At 43.9% G+C, this 25,858-nt stretch overlaps 1 protein-coding gene across 2 annotated transcripts in view; it reads right to left on the minus strand.

Moving 5' to 3' along the window:
• The window catches only part of PHF2 (PHD finger protein 2), a 381,209-nt gene that overhangs the window by 227,746 nt on the left and 127,605 nt on the right, over positions 1–25,858 (minus strand). The window contains exon 1 of one of the 2 annotated variants that reach the window (XM_029600846.1): positions 9,827–10,194. The exons of the other annotated variant lie outside the window; for it this stretch is intronic. Coding sequence (XP_029456706.1) covers positions 9,827–9,846 — 20 coding nt within the window. The 5' untranslated portion in view covers positions 9,847–10,194. Of the gene's footprint in view, positions 1–9,826; positions 10,195–25,858 lie in introns of those variants that run through there. 2 annotated transcript variants of the gene reach the window in all.

A 25,858-nucleotide genomic window follows, 5' to 3' on the forward strand; every position in this document is an offset into this window, starting at 1 on the left:
TTTGACCTAAACTGTGTGATGTATTGCTTAGGATTGACAAGTTATATCTGAGATTAAGTTTGCTTTAAAGATCTGAACCTGCACAGTACAATGCCCATAAAACAATCACTAAGGAGATAATATTCACAAGTCGGCAAGTGGGCAAGTTATCCAGCTAAAGTTAGCCTGATAACCTGTCTCTGATATTCAGCACAATAAACTTCCCGTTGAATATACTCACCTAAAATTATCCACCTACTCTTAAAAAACTAACCAGCTATGACTGAATATAACCAGTTAGGGTTTAAAGTTATTCAGCCTTGTGTAGCCGGATAATTTTAAACTTAAGCAGCAATATCTAAAAAATTATACCTGGTTAAGGAGCACGGATAAAAAATAAAATAGGATCTGTGGCCCAATAACCACCCCCCTCCAATATTTCAACATTGGCCCTGCCAGGCAAACACACCTGCTGCTCCAAATCCCGCTGAAAAGTTGCAGGATCCATGCTCCCCAGCCCCTCTCCTTCCCTGTTTTGTTTTTTTTTATTTAATTTAGTAGTAAGGCTCCTCCCACTTCCTCTCTCTACCCACCCACAACCTCAGGCACAAGATATCAACTCCATCCCCTTACCCACTGAATCCTGAAAACTCCAGCCGGGAAGCAAGGTATTCTCTTACACTTCCCGCGTTGCTCTAACAGAAGAAGTGCTGGAAGCATAAATTACAAATAGCTTACACTTCCAATGCTTCTTTCAGAGCAGCAAACAAAATGCACTATTGCCTTGCTTAACTTGGCAAAAAAGGATTTGGGGATAGCACAGGGAAGCATCTGAAAAATGAAATAGGATACAGAGCAAAATACTCATTCTTATAAAATTTATGCTACTCAACTGACCTATTAAAATCTTCTTTTATTTACAATCACCGGGCTGACTAATTGTGCATATCTTCTTTTAGGTACCATGTGCTTATAGAGCATTGGTGATCATGGTCTCTTACAGCATTAAAGATTTAATTTTATTTAATGCTGATTTTCTTACTGATGTTAGTTAAAGTCAGTCTTGATCTCCCTCTACTTTTCTTTACATCAGTTTCACCAGTTAGGATGAGGTCTTCAAAATCTTCCTTCCTTAAAATGTGTACTAAGAACTACAGTTGCACTGTTCTTTTGAGCTCTTCCTCAATGGAGAATCCAATTCATGTTCTAACCATGATATTTTCAACATTCTACATTGTGATGAAATCTACATTCCACATAAAGGAAAACAGATAAAGCCCCAGAAGAGCAGAGAGCACGAGCCCAGCCATGTTCTAACAGCCCCCAGGGGACAGTGACAGGTTGTGGTAAATATGGGAAGAAAAAAAATACTGCAGCACAAGGCCCACAGGGTGGAGTCCATTGGAGAGGGAGGGCCTGGACACCTGCATGCCCTTGAATGCTTACACAGATAAATAGGGAACATAGGATAGAGGCTAAGAGTAATAGAATGAAGAGGGTTGGAGAATCAAAGATGAAAGCAGAAGGAAATATTTTTATGCAAAGAATGGATCATTTGCCAATATCTACACCAGCCACTGAATGTTTCCTGTGTGTGCTGTTCTAACTCAGTATTTTGGTGAAACGATGCAGAGAAATAACTGACCTGAGACTTTGTTATTAAACTGGTCAGTGCGCATCACATGAGTGAATACATTCTAAAATTCAGTGCATGTGGAGTTCATTAAAGGAAATCAGAACTCTTCTTGCAGACAAGGGGACTATTTATCTTGGAGGATCGCAGCCTGGGCTTTGGAATATTAGCAGATAAATACATCCTACAGGAGGATAACAGAGTGGAAACCTTGAAGATATCAGAAACGACCACCAAGGGATGTCATTCCCGTTACATACATTCGTACAAACTTCATCTTTGCCACTTCAATTAAATTTTCCATAGTAGATGATATCATACAAAATTCACATCAGTACAATAAAAGGGAGTATATGCAGTACTCTCATTCTTGTTTCTAAAAGCAAGTTTGGTTACCGTAAACGGTGTTTTCCGTAGATAGCAGGATGAATTAGCCATGCTGTCTGGGGACGTCTTCCAGGATGGCCAAGGTAGAGCAACCTCTAGCTGACAGAGCTTTTCTCTGTGTAAGCCTGTGTGTACTTTCCTGCGTGGCGCCATCTTTCCTCAGTCTTTCCAAAAGCGAATTTGCAAGACACAAAGGAGGAGGAGACTGTCCGGGGAGGAGGGTGGGCCAGCATGGCTAATTCATCCTGCTAGCTACGGAAAACACCGTTTACAGTAAGCAAACTTTCTTTTTTCCTGCAGATAAGCATGCTGAATTAGCTATGCTGTCTGGGAGTCCCCAGCTGAGATGAGAGGAGCACAGCCATAGGAGTATTCTCCTCCTTTAAAGTTTTTTTTTTTTTGGATGGCTTTAGAGCCCGAGTCCAAGGCACTGCACTCATTTTGTAAGTGATGGCAGACAGTCTCTATTTCTTCACCGATTGGAGTATAGCATTGCCCACCACTGCATCCGCTGCTGCTTGTCGGTTTATACAGTAGTGTTTGGTGAAGGTGTGTAGGGAGGACCACATGGCTGTCTTACAAATGTCCAGGATCGGGACCTCCTTGAGAGGGGCCACCAACATAGCCATTGCCCGGACCTGGTGCACTTTCGGTGATCCGGCAAGAGTCTCTGATTGCTTGACGTAGCAGAACTGAATGCATTGGGAAAACCAAGTAGAAAGGGTGCATTTGGTGACCGGTTGCCCCTGTGAGTTGGGATTGAAGGAAAAGAACAATTGCGAAGGACGAGCTGCAGACTGTATCCTCTGAAGTATGCTAAGGCCCTTTTGCAATCCAACATGTGAAGCCTTCTTTTGCCCTCATCCCTGTGAGGTTTTGGGAAGAAGGTTGGTAAGGTGATGGTTTGGTTAATATGAAATGCCAAGACCACCTTCGGTAAAAAGGAAGGTTATGTTCACAGGGGTACCTTGTTGTGGAAGAACTTTAGATATGGAGAGTAGTGGACTAGCGCTTGCAACTCGCTGACTTGCCGAGCAGATGTAAGGGCCACCAGGAACAGCACCTTCTAGGAGAAGTATCATGGAAGGGTAGAGTCCAAGGGTTCAAACTGGGTTAGCATCAGTTGCTCTAGCACTATATTGATGTCCCACAGTACTGGTGGCTTGAAACAGGGCGGCCGAAGGTGAAGGATGCCTCGCATGAAGCGAGAGACCAGGGGATGGTTGGAACTTGGTAGGCCCTTGTGCGGGTGGTGATAAACAGCAATCGCACTAACATGAACCCTCACTGTTGCAGTGGCTAGACCGGACTGGAAGAGGGAGTAAAGGTATTCCAGCAGACATTCTGGGGAACATAAGAAAGGGTCGACATGTTGGGCGTCGCACCAAGCAGCATACCAGAACCATTTGCCCTGATAATTGCATCTAGTGGAGGACTTCCAAGATGAGATCAGGATATCTTGAATTGCAACGGGCAATCGTAGGTGAGTTAGCATTATCCGTTCAATCTCCACACCGTGAGATGAAAGGAGGAGTGGAGCAGGTAGAGCAGGAAGCCCCCGTCCTATGACGCCAGGGAAGGATTGTTGCCCAGAGGATTGGGAGGTTCCGTGGACAGATGTACAAGATAGACGTAACACAATTGCCTGGGCCACGACAGCGCCACGAGGATGAGTTCTGCTGCATCTAGCATGCATTTCTGCACGGTCCTGGAGATGAGGGGTATTGGGGGGTACGCATAGAGGTAAGAGAGAGGAAGGCATCCGGCACAAGGCGATACTGGCTAGAGTACATGGAGCAGAACACTGCACTTTCCGGTTCTCTCTGTTGCGAAGAGGTCCACGTCTGGCTGGCCCCAGCATTGGAAGAGGGAGTCTGCAACCTCCTGGCGCAATTCCCACTCGTGTGGATGGAAGATCTTGCTCAGCCTGTCCGCCATGGCTTCTATGCTAGACAGGTAGGTGGCCTGTAGGGAGATGGAGCATTGTTCCGCCCACTCCAATAATCTCACTGCTTCCCTGCATAATATCCAAGAACCGAACCCTCCTTCCTTGTTGATGTAGAACATTGCAACCTGGTTGTCTGTGTGGATCATGACGACCTTGCCCCGCAGGCGAACCTCGAAAGTGCGCAAAGCGTTTCTGATTGCTCGGAGTTCCAGGAGGTTTATATGCTGGGTTTTCTCCCATAGAGACCAGAGGCCCTACGTGCAAATGTGGCCTAGATGGGCCCCCCAACCCGTAGACGAGGCATCTGTGGTGAGAAAAATTGATAAGTTGGAGGGTGTAGATGCCTCCCTAGCAATAAGGTTGCCAGCTGGAGCCACCAGTGGAGGTCAGAACACATGCTGGGGGTGATGTGAACTCAGCAGGATAGCGGCTGGGAGAACTGAGTCCACTGGGCTTTCAGACCCTACTGCAGTCTGCGGATGTGTAGACATGTGTGAGGTACCACATAAATGGCTGCCGCCATGTGGCCTAGCCACGTCAAAAGCTAGTGGGCTGACGTGCATGATGAATCCTTCACCTGTGGGGCTAGGGTGTGGAGCATGTTGGCCCCATCCACTGGTAGGAATGCCCGATCCTGAGCTGTATTGATACAGGCACCAATGAACTGAAGGTTCCTCGTGGGCTGAAGGCTGGATTTCTCATAGTTTATCACTAATCCCAGACTTTCCAGGCATTGTATTGTAGTGAGCAGGTGGTTGTTCAGGGCGGCGGGTTGCCCTCCTCTAGCGACAATTCCTTGTCGCTGGAGGAGGGCAACTGCTACCGCCAAGCACTTGGTAAAAACCCTCAGGGCAAACGAGAGTCCAAAGGGCATACCAAGTGTCAATCAACGACACCATCTCAAAGAAAATAAACCTTGATACTGGAGTTTTCCAAGGCGCCTTACTATCGGCGACACTATTCAACATTTATCTTCTCCCGAAATGCCATTTCCTCTCAAACCTTAAACTGACTAACTTCATATATGCTGAAGACATCCAAATACTTATCCTAATACACAACTCTCTGGAAGACACCTACAAAAAAACAGCCAACTACCTCACCAAAATAAAGCACCTACTAACTGACATGAGACTTATCCTAAACATTGATAACACAGAAATAATCATGCTGGATAGAAAGAATAACCCTACACATATACCAACACTCAACATAACGAATCAAAAATCAGCAATCTCCCCTGTCCCCCATGCCCGCAACTTAGGAGTAATAGAAAAGGAACTATCATTCAAGAACCACATCTCCGCAAAAATCAAAGACGGATATCACAAACTCCTAACCCTACGACACCTAAAACCTTTCCTTTCCCCCCACGACTTCAGAACAGTCCTCCAACTACTCATCTTCTCCAACCTGGATTACTGCAACTCCCTGCTTTTCAACTTACTGCTCAGCACCATCCGAATGCTCCAAATCCTCCAAAATACAGCCGCCAGAATACTCACAGGAACGAAAAAATATGACCACATTACTCCGACTCTCATATCACTACACTGGCTCCCAGTAAAATACAGGATAGACTATAAAATACTATCCATAATACACAAAATAATATATGAAAAACAAACAAATTGGCTAAGTGCATCCATAAAACTCCGCTCACCAAACCGAAATCTCCGTTCAGCTAACAAAGGTCTATTAAAAATTCCACCAGCTCGTCACAAACTTACCTCAACTCGGAAGAGAGCCATATCCCTAGGAAGCCCCGAACTATGGAACTCCCTCTCAACTGGACTGAGAACACAACATAATATAAAAACCTTCAAAAAAGAACTAAAAACTTGGATGTTCAACAAAGCCTACCAAAACAACCTATGACTCTATACTACATCCTCCCTCCCTATCAGTCCTCATAAACATGCAGACCCAATCCAAAACACGTATGATAACCTGCTCAATCTGTAACCAAGCTATGTTTATAACGAATGTTAACATGAGTATGAATTTAACAAGCGTATGAATTTTTTAACACTTTGTTAAACATCGAAACTTTGTAAACTGTTGTGATGGCGAAACCGAACGACGGTATATAAAACTCGATAAATAAATAAATAAAGGGCAGAACCTTGTACTAATAGGGCTGGTTCTTGACCTGAAAACACAGGTAGTGCTGGGAGGAAGGGTGCATGAGGATGTGCGAGTAGGCATCCCTGAGGTCCAGTGAGCACATCCAATCGTTGGGTTGGAGGAATGGAAGAATTGCCTTGAGCGAGGTCATCTTGACTTTCTCCTTGACCAGGAACTTGTTCAGGGCCTGGAGATCCAAGATGGGGCGCAAACCTCCCCCCCCCCCCGACTTCTTGGGTATGAGGAAGTACTGGGAGTAGAATCCCTGGCCCCAGTGGGACCTGCGAATCCACTGGATGGAACGCTGATGTAGAAGCGAGGATATCTCTTCTCGCAACCAGGTGCAATCCCCTTCAGCGAAGCAATGCGGGCTCATGCGATACGGGAGGGTCGGCTTCGATTTGAATTGGAGTGTGTAGCCATCCTTGACAATGGAGAGAACCCAACGATCGGAGGTGATGATTTCCCAAGAGCTGAAGGAATAGGAAATTCTCCCCCATTGTGCATAGCAATGGAAGTGGCCCCCGCACTTCTAAAAACCCTGTTGGGGTTAGCTGGAGTGGTCAGTGGAAGTCATTGCTGCCATTGTCCCCTTTGGCGGTTCCGTGGCTGCGGCTGCATCGGCGGTGCCAGCAGGGCCGGAGGGTATGAAGGCATTCGGTACGCCGGGTATTGGCGGAATGGTTGACAGGGAAAGAACGGCTTCCTATGTGTTGGATAATACTTTTTCGAGCTGGATTGGTCTGATGGGGATGTTAGGGTCATCACAGCAATGTTCTGCTCCTTCAGCTATGCTACCATCTCTCGCAGCTTGTCCCCGAAGAGGCTGTCAGGATGACAGGGGAGGTCTGCCAGCTTCTCGTGGACATCTTCATGAATGGTGCTGGCTTGGAGCCATGCAATCCTCTTGATTGCAATGCCTCTCGCTGTCATCCATGCCGTTGTTTTGAAGGCTTCATATACAGATCATAATAAATGTTGAAGGCTTTCTTCCATGTTATGGAATGGTTGCACCATCACCTCAGGTTGTAAGGTGGTGGCAATGAAGGGCTCACTCATAGAGGTACTGAGTTATGTAGGCACAGTACCCTGAGGTAGCTGTCCAAGCGCTGAGACATCTGGTCCTGCATCGAAGAGCGTCGTGGCTGGGCTCTGGAATCCACCGGGATGGTGCGCCACATCTGGTTTTCCATATGCTTTGATGCTTTGCATTGGTGCGTCGATGCCTCATGTGTTGGGCGCTGCTCGTGCTTCATGGTCGACAAATGCGTCAGATGCTTCTTGTGGGTATGTCCAGGCGATGCTTTCCTCCAGTGCAATGCCTCAGCCGAGTGCGTCGATCCCATGGCGGTCAGCACCAGGCGCACTGACACATCTCCCGATGCTTTCAGCTTTGAGAGGGCATGGGAGGGGGTCGGGGCGCCTGCCCTCTGTCTGTGGAGGCACCGATAGTCCGACCAAGGGGGCCTGCTTCAACGGGCGAGGCTGGTCAGATCTTGGGCCTGGAGAGGAGTGAGCTGAAAGGTGCTCTGACATAGGACCCCAAATTATCTTCTTTAAGGTGTGCGATTTTCGTGGCGCGCTGCCTCTGGGCTCGTGGGGATATACGGCCACAGTCCCTACAGTTGGCCATGTCGTGCTCCGGGCCCAGGCACAAATAACAATAGTTGTGCCCGTCTGTCACCGACATTATTTTAGCACATTGGCAGAATTTGAAGCCCGGCGGTCTGGGAGGCATGCCGGGCGCAGAAGAGAAGTCGAAGAACGGTCAAAGAGAGAAGACTGAGGGAGTCAAGGAGCTCCGCGTGCGACTCATGTACGCAGGACAAGACTGAGGGAAGATGGCGCCATGCAAGAAAGTACGTGCAGGCTCACACAGAGCAAAGCTGCCTCTAGCTGCCTCGGCTGTCCCAGAAGATGTCCCCAGACAGCATGGCTAATTCAGTCTGCTTATCTGCGGGAAAAACAGGTTTTTGCTTTTACAATGCTCTTCATCTTCTAGAAATTATTTTTTTATCTTATGATTGCATTTTCCATCAAATGTGATCCAGATTCCTAAATAGTTAAACTTGTCAATTCCTTTAATAACATTATTACCAATTCTGATTTTGTGTGTATAAAGATACAAAATATTTGCTAAAATATTTATCCTCAAGTAAATTAAACTGTTCTTTAATTGTTGGAAAAGAAGGGCACCTCCTGTTGTTAGAATTGAGCATAGTTGCTGCTTGCTTGCACTGAGATTAGTATTAGAAAAATCAGGATTAGATCACAATCTCAGAATGACACCAAGTTTGGTTGGCAACGTTTTTAAACCTTTTAAGAATATTGATTTCATCAAAGTGAGGTCAATAGTAATGATGACCAGAAGGGCAAGATGAGCTCTTCCTGAAATAGAGTCGAACATGATTTTGGAAAACTATGAAATGTACTCATGTAACATAGTAGATGCAGGCAGATAAGAACCAGTTGGCCCACCGAATCTGCCCCGTTGTCCCTAACCCTATCTAGATAATATCTCCCAGTTGCCAGTCGTACAAATTTGACCAACCATAGGAATTCACTCCTTGTCCAAGTATGTTTTGCCATCTCCCATTTTTGGTCCTCTACCATTGTGTGTAGATGAGACTATAAATTCCCATGCCTATACTAAAACCTAGACTTCGTCTTCTTTCATGCAACCTCCCCACATGGCTGTTAAAATCACTGCCCTTTGTATGATAAAAAGGTCAAAATAAGCCAGCAAAAATCTGAGAAATTACATTTAAAAAATCAGGACCTAGTTTAGACACTGTGCTATGTACATAAATTAAAAGAAAAACTGTTTTAAGATACTTCCCATTTATCTGAACACTGTGATGCTTGCCTTCCAACCTGTACAAACAAAGCACAAATTTCATAGCATAAACCTGTGAAAGCGCTAAATACTCTTACTGCTAACATTTCCCACACCATATTATAGTAATACAACACTGGTGATTGAAATTCTAAAGAATCCATTATCAAGACCTAAAGAAGTGATCACATACTGTGCAGAAGCAATATTAGACCTTTCATTTCTGCTGCCTACTGTAAGGTATCACTGCAAACTGATGCATTTTTTTTGAAAAACATTTACAAAATGTGTGTGTGGGGGGGAGGGGGGCAGAAGCAAACAAAGTCATCAATAAAACTAGAGCTGAAAGTAACAGTTGATTTGCAGGTAGAAAACACAAATTTCTGTACACTTGGAGCAAATGGACTTAGGGCTGTGGAAGAAACAGCAGCCACAGGTTACAGGGAATGAGAAATCAAAAATGAAAGGGTGTAAACTTTAGAACAAGCAAGACAAACAATACCTTCAGGATAAAGAAGAAGATGGACCTGTTTTTTTAAGGCTTTTTTTTTTTTTTAGGAAAATTATCAAGGCAGAGAGCTTATACAAAATGTAACGGCCTGCAGCTATCAGGAAAACAAACAAACAAGGTCACATGACCAACCTCTAATGGCTTCACTTTAATCAGTTTCGCTGAAGGCCGTAGGTCCAGTTCCAAGTATAATTCTTTTGATCGTTCTTCCAAAAAGCACCACCTTCCATCTGGTTTGCAAAACTTAAATCAAATCGGCGACGCCCCCCCCCCTCAAAAAATAATAAACAAAAAAAAAAAAAAACGAAACGAAATAACAGCCTTCGTTTTGCATCAAAAGCAGCATAGTAGGATATTTATATTTTCCTCCTGCTGACCCATGAAAGGCAGGATTTCTGAACTTACTCACACACGTCATTCTGCATCGCTTCTGGCCGCTTGCAACGCTCCCGAGTAGCCGGGACAAAAATAGTATTCCAGTGTTTGTGCTTCGTAAACCAATGAAGGAGGATTTGCGAGCTCTTTTGCAGAGCTTGTCATCTGACAAGCAGTCACAAGCAGCTCGAGGAACGGAAATCTTCTCCGGTTAACACATACCACATGCCTGGCCATAAAATCAAGACAGAAAAACCTTTCGAACATTTTAAAGTTCTCAGCCAAGCAGTGCACAAGATGAGGAACAATTCTGGACGCCCGAGCGGACCCTGTGTCCGCTCGGGCCAGATAATGTGGGCCCAGGCCCACTCGGGAACCCCGTGGTTTGGGGGAAGGGAAAGGGGGAGAAGGAGCGCCGGGAAGGGGGAGGAGGGGGGGCGAGGAGGAGGAAAAGGACAGGCAAAGGCAGGTCATGGGGAGGCCAGAGGGGGGGGGGAGGGGGAGGAGATAAGAGGAAGCGAGCGAGGGAAGGCTGGGATAGGGAGACATGGCGTGTTGCCATGGTAGCGGCGGCCCTGATTGGCCGGCTGGCCGTCGGGGTCGTGGAAGGAGGAGGGCCGTGCGAGGGACACGGGGGCGTGCAGGGGAGAGCTCGGGGCGGCAGCGAGACAGCAGCAGCGCGAGCGAATCCCCTCCCACCCTCCCTTATGTTTAGGCTGTCGGGGTTATGTTCGTTGTCGCAGCTGTGCGGGGGGGGGGGGGGGTGTGCGGAGGGCCCGAGCCTTAATAGTATATATTTGGTTGATTGTTAAAACGGAGTTTCAGCGAAAGGATGGTGGTGACAACTGAGGGGGGCTGTTGTCAAGGTGGAGCTCCTTGCTAGAAGTGGCGGGAGATGGCCGGCTGGACTCCTTGCAGGCAGGTGGCGGGAGTTCGAACCCGGTGGGGGCGAGCCGGTTTGTCGAGCCGAAGGCTGGTGGCAACTATTCCTGCCGGGGGAGCGGCGGATGGTCAGAGTGGGGGGGAAGCTGAAACCGTTATTGTTAATATATTGTTAATATATTGTTAATATGTTATGCTTGGCTCGGGTCTCCCGGTTAATAAAGCTGCGGCCTTATTTACCCAAAGAAGGTGTAATGTGATTTTTGGAATGTGAATGGGAATGGAGAACGAGTGAGGTCCTGGATGTCCATATTATAATGGCGAAAGGAAAATAACCGCTGACAGAACTAGGTTCTAGGCAGCTTTTCAAAAACACTATTGTTGCCATTCAAAAGCAGAAGTGTGTAGAAATAATTTGATGTAAATGCATGCAACTAGTTGCTTATGAAAAAAATAGTCTTATTTCTGAGATAGTTTTAGCCTCGTATGCGGCTCTGACAATATTATACATTTATATATAAATAAAAAAATGAGCAGTTGTGGGGAAACAAAATATTTTCTTTTTACACACTTAACATCTTGAATTGTATTTCAGCAGAGTTTTATGGAAACTGAATGTTGGGGAAACACGGTAGCTCTTATTCCCAACTCACATGCTTTGTTGAGTTTTCAAGCTACAGAGTACCCTACAGAGCTGATCGGCAGCTCCGTGGCAGGTACCTTGCACCATACGTGGTTGGGCCTGGGTTCTTTCCCAGCTCGGGTCTTCCGCTCCCTGGGCTGGCCAGGTATGCTGCATTGGGAGTCACAGTCTTTGCAAAACAGCGACACCTAGTGATCGACTTTAGGGCTTATGATTGCAGGGTTCCAGAAGGTGCCCTGGTGTACGGTCCCTGGCTGACGATTGCCGCTGTGATGACTGGACTGAATAAGGAGGCGGAAAGAGTTACAAAATCAAGGGGAAACAAATCCCTGGGTAGTTGCAAATGAAGACTCATAGTACTGGATCCCAGCCACAAAGAAACAAGCGGAAACTGCTTGGTCAAAAAAAAAAATTACCTTATAGAATTTTGTTGCTGCTTGAATAAATTGTGTACAATACTAAATAATTATGTTTTTTCTACAACCTTTTGAACACATATATTCTACTTTGCTAGGTTTACTAAAAAAAAAATATATATATATATTTGCGTAAAAAAACCAAAACAAAACTTTAGTGCATGGGAATACAAGGTTCATGTCACCCAAATTTAGGGCTTAGAAAATTTCCAGCAGTTTATTTGTTGACTTGAACAAACACAAATAATCACATCCCGTGCTTGGAAAACACAGCTCACATTCCCTGCATATTTTTTTGAACTTGAATCAACATTTTTTTTTACAGTTTGTTTTTAAACTAGCCCCTGATCTGAAACACATAATACATTACCTCCAACTTCCTTATAATACATATTGCCCCTTTCTTGACCTGCAGAGGTGCTCTTATGATATCACTAACATCTGGAATTGGGCAGAGGAAAAACCCCGTTGTATTGTCAGCTTAAACTAAGGGTAAGACACCAAAAAACTACTACCTACATTTTAAATCACACTGCTGCTCAATATTACTTATTATGTAATGGCATTCTCACATGCCTGTTCCTCAGTTACAATGTAAACCGAGACGATATGTAAACTTTTACATGAACCCCGGTATATAAAAAAATGTTAAATAAATAAATAAATTACTTAGATGCCCCTAAGATGTATATTTATCTTTAACATTTCCTAATCATTCCTGAAGAAAAAATATTTCTATTATTAAGAAATTTAAAAAAAGAATGTTACACAGGCATTGGGAAAATGCATACTCAAATCAGAAAAAAAATAGAGTGTTTCAGAATATTGCATGCTTTGCCCTCAATACCTTATCAATATATTAATGACAAAAAAATCCCTTCTCCAACATCTTGTTGATGCATTAATTCATTAGCTCATGCTCTACTCATGTTTATGCCCTCCAACGTTCACTGTTACCTGTATATCCCAATTTAACTTCCTTTTATTTTTAGCTATTTGTTTACATTTATTCATGTTATCTGACGAGTTATTGTTGTCTATTTAATATTTACGTTCTTATGTTCAGAAACTCTGTTTAATGTAACGCCTTAACCGCGACAGTTTTGTTCTATGGAAACCGACCTGATTTGATATTTATATCGAGAATGTCAGTATATAAAAATCCTAAATAAATAAATCATAGCACAGCTTTCATCAATTCTGATGCTTTGGCACTAGTTCAGTGGCAAGTACTGGCCCTGGCTTTGATTCCTGGGCCAGGATTCTGTTCTTCAGACCGGCTAGGGATGGGAATGCTGCAGAGGCAGCCATCACTCATTGGCCAGATTTAGCATCCATGTTAGGCGGGTTCTAGATTGAACCACGGTTTGAGGCTACTGACCAAGGACTGTCACTGCAAACAGACAGGTTAAGTGGGTGATATAAAAATAGGGATAAATGCCCAGGTAATTGTAAACAAAGGCTCTAAGCATTGGAGCCCTACTAATACCAGTTCCAATTAAACTGGAACCCCAAAACAGCAAGAGGAAGCCGAGTCAAAAAAAAAAAGTCCTTCCTAGGTCCTTCCTAGTAGAGCATACACTCAGAGTGATACACTGCACAATACAGAGCAAACAATCCCAGGAGGGGGAGAGGGGCAGGGGCAAGGTGGTTAGGGCAATGTGGAAAGACTTTTGCCAGGATAGGGCACCAAGTTTGTCCTCTCTTAACAAAGTGTCTATAGTGGCCACTCTTCCTATACTCCCTGAATTATTTATTTATGTATTTATTTAAAACCATTTCTTAACAGCTCTCTTAAAATACCAGGCAGGAAACAACAAATATTCATCTTTTGGGTCACCATGAATACATGCAGTTCTTTTAGGGGTAGATTTTATAAATCTACGCGTGCACGAACAAAAGTATGCCGGATTTTATAAGATACGCGTGTAGCCGCGCATATCTTATAAATTCCGGGGTCGGCACGCGCAAGGGGGTGCACATTTGTGCAACTTGTGTGCACCGAGCCCTGCGCGCGCTTGCCCGTTCCCTCTGAGGGAACTTTCCTTCCACCCCCCCCGCACCTTCCCTCCCTTCCCCTACCTAACCCACCCCCCCAGCCCCATCTAAACCTTCCCCCTACCTTTGTTGGGAAAGTTACGCCTGCCAGAGGCAGGCGTAACTCTGCACGCGCCAGTGGGCTGCTGGCGCGCCATCACCCGACCCGGGGGCTGGTCCGGAGGCCTCGACCACGCCCCCGGGCCGGCGCCACACCCCCGACACGCCCCCCAGAACGCCCCGAAATTTGTGCCGCCCACCCGACACGCCCCCCTTGCGAAGCCCCGGGACGTACGCGCGTCCTTGGTCTTGCGCGCGCCGCCAAGCCTATGCAAAATAGGCTCGGCACGCGCAGGGGCGTTTTAAAAGGGTTACCCGCGTACCTTATGCGCATAACCCTTTTAAAATCCGGCCCTTACTGATTTGCTCCTCCACATTTGCTTTTATAAAAATTGATATTTGTTTTTGTTCTTTCTTTATGCACCCTCCAGTTGTCAGATTTATTTTTTGGGATGGATGGAACCTACAATGTTCAGCTCCTTTAAGTGAAAGCATACAAGCCCACAATGCAAAGCTCAAGAACTGTGAGGACAATTTTCAAAGGGTTTTGGCTCCTATCTTGGCCCTTTTTTAAACTGAATAAGGGTAAGTGCCTAAATTTAGGAGTCTAATAAGTGGGAAGCTATGAGGGCAGAGTTAGGGTAGGGGGAAAAAAGGAACCTTGCACTCATTTTCAGTACTAGGCACCTTACTTGGAGGGTCCTTTTTCAAATCACATTAGGGCCTTATCACGGGCATTAGGGCCCTAACGCCTGCGATAACATCATAACACATGCAATAAATAACGCATCGCGAGATGCGTAATGCAAATTTGAAAAATGTAGTCAAGTGGGAGGAGTTTATGAAAATTAGGGGTGCTTAACATTGCATGCAATAGCGTAACACATGGTATCACAAGATTTAACACCAGAAATAACTACACCTTTGTTCCTGGTGTTATGCTCAAAATGGGATATATGAGAGAGAGAGAGAGAGAGAGAGAGCATACCTCTGGGGAGGCCACATATTAGGCAACTTTTTATACCACTGTAGTAAGAGAGAGCAACTTTTTATACGACTGTAAGAGGGCCATTCTGAATTCAAGAATACAATGTACAAATCTTATTTTTGTGTAGCTTTCATCACTCCAAATCACATAAAATCTTCACTGATATCTACTGTGCTGTTCGTACCTCTGACTGTGTATGTAAAACTGCCCCCCAAAACCTAGGCCACCACCAAAACTTCACCCCGACTTACTAGTTGCCCCTCTTATAGTGGTGTAAATAGTTTACTTATATGAGTCTCTCTCGCTCTCAGCACTTCTCAGCTTGTGATGCAAAAATGTAATTCATGGGTGCAATTTTATAGCAAAATGATATATCTAGGGTTTGGGCTCCGAAATGTAGGCAAATAAATAGCACTTAAAGTACATAAGGTTGTCAAAAAATAGGCACCTAACTCTGCATCCTAAATTTTGGAGTTCAGCTTCTTTTTTTTTTTTTTTTTTTTTTAAATATCAGACATGGGAGGGGAGGTGATAGATGGTAATTTTAAACCTGTTTTAGTCAACAGTCAAATGACCAAGCTTCAAGGCAGAGAACTCTCTTTCCTACTGTACCTTCATGGCTTCTGTTCAAATTGATTTTATTATTTTATTGACTTATTTATGTTGATTATAAAGAAAGTAATTTTCAAAGACATTTCTGCGGGTAAAAAAACTGCACTTTACCCGTGGAAATAGCCTCTAATAAAATTGCCCACCCAATATGTGGGTAAACTTACATGGGTATGTCTTACATACACGTTAATCTTACCCAGACTGTTTTTTAGGATATCCGCAGTGGATACACAAGAGATATATTTGCATATCCTGGTTCTCTAATGCATGCCGATTTATCTCATGTATATTGTGGAGATCCTGGAAACCCAACTGAAGGTGGGGTCAACAGGAAGGTTTGGGAAGCCCTGAACTAATTAATAGAACCATGTTTACTCCAATGTTTTAGAAAAGTACAAGGAAAAGAGAATGGAGAAAATAACCTGAAAACTGTTCTTCAATGTCTGTTGAAGCGAATCCAGTACAGATACCAACACTTAGGACTCAGTGCAATCTACTGGCTCAAGCGTAACAAAAATAATTACTTTCTGCATCTGGCGGGACAGCTATGTCTTTTTAGCTTTGAAAGTTCTGTTCATGAGATTAAAAGACCCTGTTTCATACACTGCCTTAACACTCGAAATACCTGTCTGAAAGAGGAGCAAGAGTCATCCCACTCCTGACCCTCCCCATCCCCCACCCAGCCTCACTCCCAACATAAAAACACACTTTGTTCCTGATCTGAAATGATGTACATAATTTTATAAAATCACACAAACCAGAGTAATTGAACAAATGGCCTGAAATATCTTCAAGGCAACTCGAGTGAATTACAGCAAAATCTTTTGGAGAATTGTTTAGAATATTAACATTCCAGAATCTGAGAAATGGATCTGTCTCTAGAGCATTTTTGCGTTTGGAATTTTTTCTGATTAAAAAAAAAAAAAGGATGTAATTTTTGAACATAGCTCACGAATAAAAAGAAAAACCTCATTGGGCTGGTAATTAAATCTCTTAGCACATTGTCTTGTGTTTTATGCATTTACTATATGAAAACCCAGATTTACATTTTCAAGACCGTTTTGCTTTGTATCCAAACATTATTTGTTCTCGAATTGTTTTATGGATGCTTATGCAGCACAGTGCTAAAACTCAGGGAGGGGCATTTTCAAACAGTCTGCATAAGGATGTTGGCAAAAATGCACACACAAGTTACACTAATTTTTAAAGTGGACTAACACGCATAAAATCACTTTGAAAATTATCCTACCAATACAACCCTGCACAAGTTGCACCTGCTATTTGGTGCACAGAATTTTTTTTTCCTGAAACGTTACACGTATACTGTCAAATTTTATAAAGTGCGTGTGTGTGTGTGTGTGTGTGTGTGTGTGTGTGTGTGTGTGTGTGTGTGTGCGTGTGTGTAAATCCAAACCCCTCCCAACTCTGCCCCTGGGAATGATTCTGGTCAGCTCAGGTACAGTTCCACACAAGCATGACATACATGCATAAGTTTATCCACAATATCGGAGGGCATTTTTATAAAAGTCTACTTTTGCGCATAAAACAGTGTTTTATGCAAAGTCCCTTTCAAAATTACCCATTCAGCCCTTCTGCTTATTTCTGCAGGATAAATGCTACAGAGCTCATTCACAGCAGTTACCCATCCCTGCTCACAACCATCCCTCTCACCAAATATTTCCATATTCCCAAAGCCCACTTCAGTCTGGAAATACCTCATCATATTGTTACATTAAACTAAATCCCTCCTTCCCCCAACCATAGCAACAACCTATAAATACTCAGGACCAATAAGTTTTATGCACGGTTTCAAACTTCCAGTATATAAGACCCTCCATTAAACACTTGGCAAAAATACCAATATTCAGTTTCTTTCTGAATATTAAGTAAAATGATCTGCAACTAATCTCTCCTGGAATGAGATTCAATAAACTTAAAGCAGAGGCACAAAAGCAGTTTTATGCGGAACTGATAATTTAGTTGTGGAAAGAGGTGGAACAGTTAGGAAAGTCTGATGAGAACACAGTGCCCTAGAGGGTAGGTAGTATGATAAAAGATTTACAAAATATTTTATTCCCATCTGATACAAGTATTTAAATGCAGTTGTTACAATCAGGGCTTAATTTGTAGAAAAAAAAAGAAAGGGAACTGTGGAGGGGGTAACCTGTGTAAATAGGTGGGACCAGTGCCAGATGTGAACGCTCGTTCTCTCTCTCTCTCACACACACACACACACACACACACACACACACACACACACACACACACACACTCTCTCTCTCTCTCTCCTGCAGGTCTAATCTAAAATACAAATAATATTGTAATTTACATAGTAATATAGTATAGGATGGCAGAAAAAGCCCATCCAGTCTGCCAGGTTATTTTGTCCACACTGCTAAGAGTACATCCCAGTGGCCGATGTGTCAGCACCTGCAAGATTTCTCCTTATCCAGGATCGTCTGTTTGTGGTGCTGCATCGTCTTGCGTAGACGAGCATACAAGATCAGTGCTTAGTTCCCTCCAGCACCTCCCTTTCTCGTGCCGAACCCCAACACTCTACAATAAACTAAATAGCCAGCAATACTAATGTGGCTGTTGCCTATGCATCCAGGCTTCTATAATCCCCTATATAATCTGCCGGACTGACCCAGCTACGTGAGTGCCTGCATTTTGCTAAGACTTTTGGTTACACAACTTAAAGCCTGCCAGATAGTCCCAGCTGTTACTTTGATTCTCTCCTCACAGTATGATCTTAAATAGCTACCACTACTAGTGAGCCTCCCCTCCCAGGTCCCTTGCGCAGCCTGCCAGACAGACCTGGCTCTGTGAGTGCCTGTGTTTCCACTATGACTTCCAGTTATCACAGAACATGCAGCCGGCCAGACAGACCCAATGGGCCAGCCAGTTTTATCAGCTTGTTAGACAAGCCTAGCCGCATAGATTCCTGTGTTACCACCGGGACTTGTAACATTTGATTGTAAACACACTGTCATATTTCCCGGCAATCCAACAACCATTTATTTCAAAAGTTTTATAACGAACGTGCCAAGCTAAGCGGGTAACAACATGTATAAAAATCATATAAAACAGCATTAAACATTAAAACATTTCCCATTATTACTTAGTAAATGAACACTTTGCCCTAAAGGCTACACACACCCATGGTGTGAGTGCAGCGCTGTGAACATTTAAATATATATTACTAGTTTGTGCTTTGTGCTCACGTTTTGTGCTGATTGCTATGATGTACTAGCTGTTATATTATTTTCCTGTATCATTCGTTATATGTTTAGAAAGCACATTAATCTGTATTGGAGCATTTCACTCAATATGAACTAATTTTGTTCTAAAATTATGAATGTTATTTTTGTAATATGGCAATGTACAAGGACTCAAATACCTCTACCAATTTTACAGACAGTGTTTACCCAGAACAAACAATTTTTTGGTTTTGAATGACCTCATACCGGGCTCAGATCTGCATGTTAGCACGGTCGTTCGCCTCTGTGTGCGGGATAGCAAAAATTGATCGCTTCCGCCAAGTTATTTTTAATCATTGGTCATCAAAATATTTTCTTTCTGCGTATCGTGACAAAGTGTACTTTTTGTGACCTCTTATTCTTTCATCTTTCATGCAATAATATAATTTCATTATTTTTTCGATATATTTTTCAAGCTACTTAGCTTAGTTGGAGAAACACTTATAGACCCAGTGCGTCCAGAGGTGTTAGCAAGCTGCCCGACACGGTCCGTGTTTCGGCTGAAACCTTCCCATTGGCCGGGAAAATAGACGCTGAAACTAGTCACACATATATGGCCCCATGAAGAAGGTTTCAGCCGAAACACAGACCGTGTCGGGCAGCTTGCTAACACCTCTGGACGCACTGGGTCTATAAGTGTTTCTCCAACTAAGCTACGTAGCTTGAAAAATATATATCGAAAAAATAATGAAATATTATTGCATGAAAGATGAAAGAATAACAGGTCACAAAAAGTACATTTGTCACGATACGCAGAAAGAAAATATTTTGATGACCAATGATTAAAAATAACTTGGCGGAAGCGATAAATCTTTGCTATCCCGCACACAGAGGCGAACGACCGTGCTAACATGCACATCTGAGCCCGGTATGAGGTCATTCAAAACCAAAAAATTGTGTTTGTTCTGGGTAAATACTGTCTATAAAATTGGTAGAGGTATTTGAGTCCTTTTACATCGCCATATTATATTGTGACTACTACCTCAACAAATTCCTTTGAGAGAACACTACTACATGTTATTTTTGTAAACCATTGTAATCTTGATATTTATTTATTTATTTAGCGTTTTTTATATACCGAGGTATAGCAGAGTTGCCTTCACTCCGGTTTACATTATAACAAACCAGTTACATTTAAATTTGACAGATTACATTAATCAGACTGAGAAACAGACATAAAAATTAGTCTAACAAACAGCAGGATATATTACAAGTAAGGTATACTGAAAAAACAGGGTTCATAGATAATAGGATATATCTGTAGTTAGAGGGCGGGATAAATTGTCCTATCGGTAGACTGATAGTTATGAGATCAAAAGTCCGAGCTGTCAGTAAGAGATTGGCTTAGTAGCCAAGATTTTAGTTCTTTTTTAAAAGATTTAGGGTTTTCTTGACCAGCGAGGTACTGAGGGAGTGAGTTCCATAATTTTGGGCCGATGATGGAAATGGCTCTATTTCTGGTGGAAGAGAGTTTGGCGAGAGGGAGAGATGGAATCACAAGTTGTATTTTACTAGTTGTTCTTGTAGTGCGTATGGATTGGTGGATATGTATGACGTCAACAAGAGCAGAGTAATCTGCTTTGTAAATTGCTTTCTGCAGTATTGAGAGGACTTTGAATTCGATTCTTTTCTCAATTGTGAGCCATTGTAGTTGGTTGAGAACGGGAGTGATGTGTTCAGATTTTCTTTTCCCCATTAAGATTCTGGCAGCGGTATTCTGAAGAAGCTGTAGTGGTCTTAGGGATGACTTGGGTAGTCCAATTAGAAGAGAATTGCAGTAGTCCAAACAGGAGAATATTAGGGCTTGAAGGACTGTTTTGAAGTCATGGGGATGAAGCAGTGGTTTTAGGTGTTTGATTACCTGTAGTTTGTGGAATCCTTCTTTTGTTTTAGTAGAGATGTGTTTTTTAAAATTTAGATCATTGTCCACCCAGAAGCCTAAATCTTTAACATTGTCTTTAAGTTGGATGATGGAATTGTCAAATTGGAAGGGTGGAATAGTTTTAGGTCTGGAGTTTTTTCTGGCGATGAGTATGCATTCAGTTTTGTTCATATTTAAATATAATTTAAGTTGGATTAGTCTGTTTCTGATTGTGTCCAGGAGAGAGGCTGCACTAGACATTGTATCTTCTAACGAGGAGGAAATTGGAATCAAAATTTGTATATCATCGGCGTACATGTAATATGTTATGCCAAGACTGGATAAAAAATGGCAAAGGGGAGTAAGGTAAATGTTGAATAATATGGGTGAAAGTGCTGATCCTTGCGGTACACCTGTTTCAAGGGGGATGGCGTTTGATAAAATGTTGTTGTAGGTGACTTTAAAATATCTATTTTTGAGGAAGGATGAAAACCAGCTGAGGGTTTTTTCTGTGAGCCCGATGGATTCAAGACTAGAAATAAGCAATTTGTGGTCTACAGTGTCGAAGGCTGCAGAGAGGTCCAGAAGAATCAGAAGGTATCCTTTTTTGTTGTCGAGTCCTCTTAATATGGTATTTGAGAGGTTGAGTAAGAGTGTTTCGGTACTGAAGTTTTTCCTGAAACCGAATTGTGTGGGATAAAGTATTTTATTATCATCTAAATGGTCATTTAGTTGTTTCAACACCGCTTTCTCTGTCAATTTGGCAAAGAAGGGTAGGTTAGAAATTGGGCGGTAATTGTTTAGGTCATCTGGGTTAAGGTTTTTTTTCTTTAACAAAGGTGTGATTGTGGCGATTTTTAGCATGGGAGGTAGTTCGCCTTCCTCTAGAGATTTGTTGACGATTGCTGCAATTATTGGGGCTAGTGGATAGGCAATTTCCTTCAGGACTCGTGTGGGAATGGAGTCTAAGACATGGCGAGCAGGGTTGATTTTTTTTATCATTTTTTCTGTTTCCGTTATTGATATAGGTCTAAAGTTGGGCCACGGGGAGTTGCTATTTGTAGAAGTTGGTATTTGGCAGTTTAACGTGGTGTTGAAGGAGTCTGTTATTTTGGTGATTTTATCCTTAAAGAAAATAGCTAAGTCTTGACTTAAGTTTTTTTTGGTGACAGAAACGATGGAATTGCAATTATCTGTAATGAGGTTATTTACTATGTTGAACAAGGATTTTGATTTGTTCGTGGAGTTTATAATTTTTTTACCATAGTAGTCTCGTTTGGTATTTTGGATTAATTTTTTGTATTCGGCTAGTTGTGTGCGGTATTTCTGTTGTATTGCAGGCAGCTTGTTTTTTTGCCATTCTTTCTCCGTTTTCCTGAGGGCTGTTTTCATATTTTTTAGAGATGTGTTATACCAAGGGTTTTGATTTTCTTTTTTGTTCTTCAGTCGTTTGAATTTCTCTGGATTAATGATGTTGGCGGTATTTTTGGTGATAAGAGACCAAGATTGGATAGCGTTGTTGATGTTTGATAAGTCAAGGTTTGTTAGTTGATGTCCCAGCTCTTGAAGGAGGGGATTAGTTTGAAAAGGAGGACGGTATTTAAAGAATTTTTGTGTGTTACTATTATTTGAAGTGATGTTGTAATTCAGATGAGACTTGCATAGTAGGAGATGATGATCTGACCAGGGAACTGAGGTGTGTGAGATGGAGGTATCCGTGAAGAAATAATTGGTGAAAATTAGGTCAACAGTGTGACCTGCTTTATGTGTGGGGTTGTTTACTTGGAGGGTGAAGTTTAAGCTTGAGAGCATATCTAGTAGGGTTTCACAGCTTGGTGTTCTGGGGTTGGCATCCGTATGGAGGTTGAGGTCACCAAGGATGATGGAAGGTTTTTTTGTATTGATGTTTGTAATGAGGAATTCCAGAAGTGGAGAGATGTTGCTGTCTAGTAGTTTGGGTGGGCAATATATAAGGCAAACTTGTAGGAATTGAGAATCGAACAGGGCTACTTCATATTGTTTTGGTAGGTTATGAGGAATCATTTTCATTGAAAGGTGTTTTTTTGTAAGAAGTAGAAGGCCTCCTCCTCTTTTGTAGTTGCGTGGTATTGAAAAGGTATCATATTCGTTGTTAGCCATGTGATTCAGAAGTACTTGATCGGTGTTTTTTAGCCAGGATTCTGTTATGGCAAAGAAGTCAGGGTTATTTTCTTGTAGTATGTCAGAGATTAACATGTGTTTTTTTGATAAGGATTGAGCATTGATGAGGAGGAAGGTGAGATATAATAAGTTTTTGTTATTTTTCAAAAGGGGGATGTTAATGAGGTGTTTGTGTCTGTTTTGGAATAAAGAGTTGGTAAAAGTCAACATCTTTGTGGCGGGAATGATTAAAGTTGAGTGAGGTCCGAGTGCAGCTAGCTGGAGGATGCCTGTGGATTGAGTGAAGACAGAGTGCAGCTAGCTGGAGGATGCCTGTGGTTGAGTGAGGTCCGAGTGCAGCTAGCTGGAGGATGCCTGTGGTTGAGAGAGGTCCGAGTGCGGCTAGCTGGAGGATGCCTGTGGTTGAGTGAAGACCGAGTGCAGCTAGCTGGAGGATGGCTGTGGTTGAGAGAGGTCTGAGGTCCGAGTGCAGCTAGCTGGAGGATGCCTGTGGTTGAGAGAGGTCCGAGTGCAGTTAGCTGGAGAATTCCTGTGGTTGAGAGAGGTCCAAGTGCAGCTAGCTGGAGAATTCCTGTGGTTGAGAGAGGTCCGAGTGTAGCTAGATGGAGGATGCCTGTGCTTGAGTGAAGACCGAGAGCAGCTAGCTGGAGAATGCCTGTGGTTGAGAGAGGTCCGAGGTCCGAGTGCAGTTAGCTGGAGGATGCCTGTGGTTGAGAGAGGTCCGAGGTCCGAGTGCAGTTAGCTGGAGGATGCCTGTGGTTGAGAGAGGTCCGAGTGCAGCTAGCTGGAGGATGCCTGTGGTTGAGAGAGGTCCGAGTGCAGCTAGCTGGAGGATGCCTGTGGTTGAGTGAGGTCCGAGTGTAGCTAGCTGGAGGATGCCTGTGGTTGAGAGAGGTCCGAGTGTAGCTAGCTGGAGGATGCCTGTGGTTGAGTGAGGTCCGAGTGCAGCTAGCTGGAGGATGCCTGTGGTTGAGAGAGGTCCGAGTGCAGCTAGCTGGAGGATGCCTGTGGTTGAGTGAGGTCCGAGTGCAGTTAGCTGGAGGATGCCTGTGGTTGAGTGAGGTCCGAGTGCAGTTAGCTGGAGGATGCCTGTGGTTGAGTGAGGTCCGAGTATAGCTAGCTGGAGGATGCCTGTGGTTGAGAGAGGTCCGATAGACGGTTGGGGGTGATAATACTGTGGATGTAGCGGTCTCAGCAATTTTTAAGTAATTTAAGTATTTTCAAGGGGTTTTTTTTTGTTTTTTTTTTTTTAACTTGTTCTTAATCTCAGAGGCTGCTCGAAGGGGCGCACAAAGGGGCCAGCCCCTTTGTTGTGCTCCTTTGGCGCGCGGCGCCAGCGGATCAGGCAATTTAAGTGATTTTTTCCAAATTTAAAAAACCCTCTCTGGCTTGTAATTGGCTGCTAGTTGTTGGTGGGAGTGTCCAGGAGAGTGAGTCGCGTTGATGGGCGTCGCGGTTAGTTGGTATGCCGTGCGATCGGAGGCCGGGCTCGCCGGGGGCAGGGGAATATGAAGGCCTTACCCCGACGGGTCTGGGCGCCGATCGCGCAGGCCTTCTCTCTCCTGGTTCTCTGCAGCGGCGGTGGAGCGGCAGTAGCAGCGGAGATCCCTGATTTTAAAAGGACGCGGCGCCAGCGGATCAGGCAATTTAAGTGATTTTTTCCAAATTTAAAAAACCCTCTCTGGCTTGTAATTGGCTGCTAGTTGTTGGTGGGAGTGTCCAGGAGAGTGAGTCGCGTTGATGGGCGTCGCGGTTAGTTAGTATGCCGTGCGATCGGAGGCCGGGCTCGCCGGGGGCAGGGGAATATGAAGGCCTTACCCCGACGGGTCTGGGCGCCGATCGCGCAGGCCTTCTCTCTCCTGGTTCTCTGCAGCGGCGGTGGAGCGGCAGTAGCAGCGGAGATCCCTGATTTTAAAAGGACGCGGCGCCAGCGGATCAGGCAATTTAAGTGATTTTTTCCAAATTTAAAAAACCCTCTCTGGCTTGTAATTGGGCTGCTAGTTGTTGGTGGGAGTGTCCAGGAGAGTGAGTCGCGTTGATGGGCGTCGCGGTTAGTTAGTATGCCGTGCGATCGGAGGCCGGGCTCGCCGGGGGCAGGGGAATATGAAGGCCTTACCCCGACGGGTCTGGGCGCCGATCGCGCAGGCCTTCTCTCTCCTGGTTCTCTGCAGCGGCGGTGGAGCGGCAGTAGCAGCGGAGATCCCTGATTTTAAAAAAAGATATGGAACGATGGTATATAAAATGTCTAAATAAATAAATTTTATATATATATATATATATATATATATACACCTGAATCAAAGTCATGTAGCTGCCTATCAAAGCCGTGAGCAGCTCCAACAATCTCTGCTCTTCTCTGCTTCCTCCTAGGGAAGGAGGTCCTTAAATGATCCATGCAACTACTGGTTCTGTTCTGTCTCCTTAGGGGAGCCAAGACTGATATACACTGCTAGCTCTGCTCTACTTTCTCAGGTCCCAGAAAAAAGGTGGCAGAACGCCATTCTGGGTTGTTCTGCCAGAAATTAAGCCCTTGGTAGTAGACATAAAAAAGGGGTTGAATTAGCATAAATGTGAAAGTTGTTTGCAGTAGTGCCATTCATCAAGGTGAGGGCTGAAGCCACAACAATTAGCATTACTTCTCACAACTTTCAAACTTGTGGTAATTCAAACCTTTTTGTGTCTGTTCTTTGCTCTGCAGCGTCTGCTTCAATATCACCCCCCTCCCCTTCTGTTCCCTGCAATAGAGAAGTTTCGGGGGGGGGGGGAGAAGGGGGGGGGAATGACAAGAGAAGAGGGGCTAGATTAGAGGGCAGCGTGGCGGTTCTCTTTTCTGTGTGTGTCAGGCTCAGACCCTCCCCTTCTTTTCCCTGAAGGCTGCTTGGAGGGAAAGGGCTGAAGCAGAATACTCCTGCTGCTCTGCCTGAAAAGAAGTACTAGAACTGTTTTGCATCCCGTTCTCGCCACAAATAAAGCCCTCAGAATCTCCAGAATGCCATTAGCCAGGGCAGAATCAACAAAATACAGTTGGTGGATTTTCCATCCATCAAAGTTCTCACAATGGTATTCTTGGGGGGGGGGCTGAAGATATTTTAGCAATCTGAGTGGAAAACTTTAGTAGAGTGAATTACAATAGTCTATCCTAC

Source organism: Rhinatrema bivittatum, chromosome 4 (genome assembly GCF_901001135.1).
Source record: "Rhinatrema bivittatum chromosome 4, aRhiBiv1.1, whole genome shotgun sequence".
Taxonomy (NCBI): domain Eukaryota; kingdom Metazoa; phylum Chordata; class Amphibia; order Gymnophiona; family Rhinatrematidae; genus Rhinatrema; species Rhinatrema bivittatum.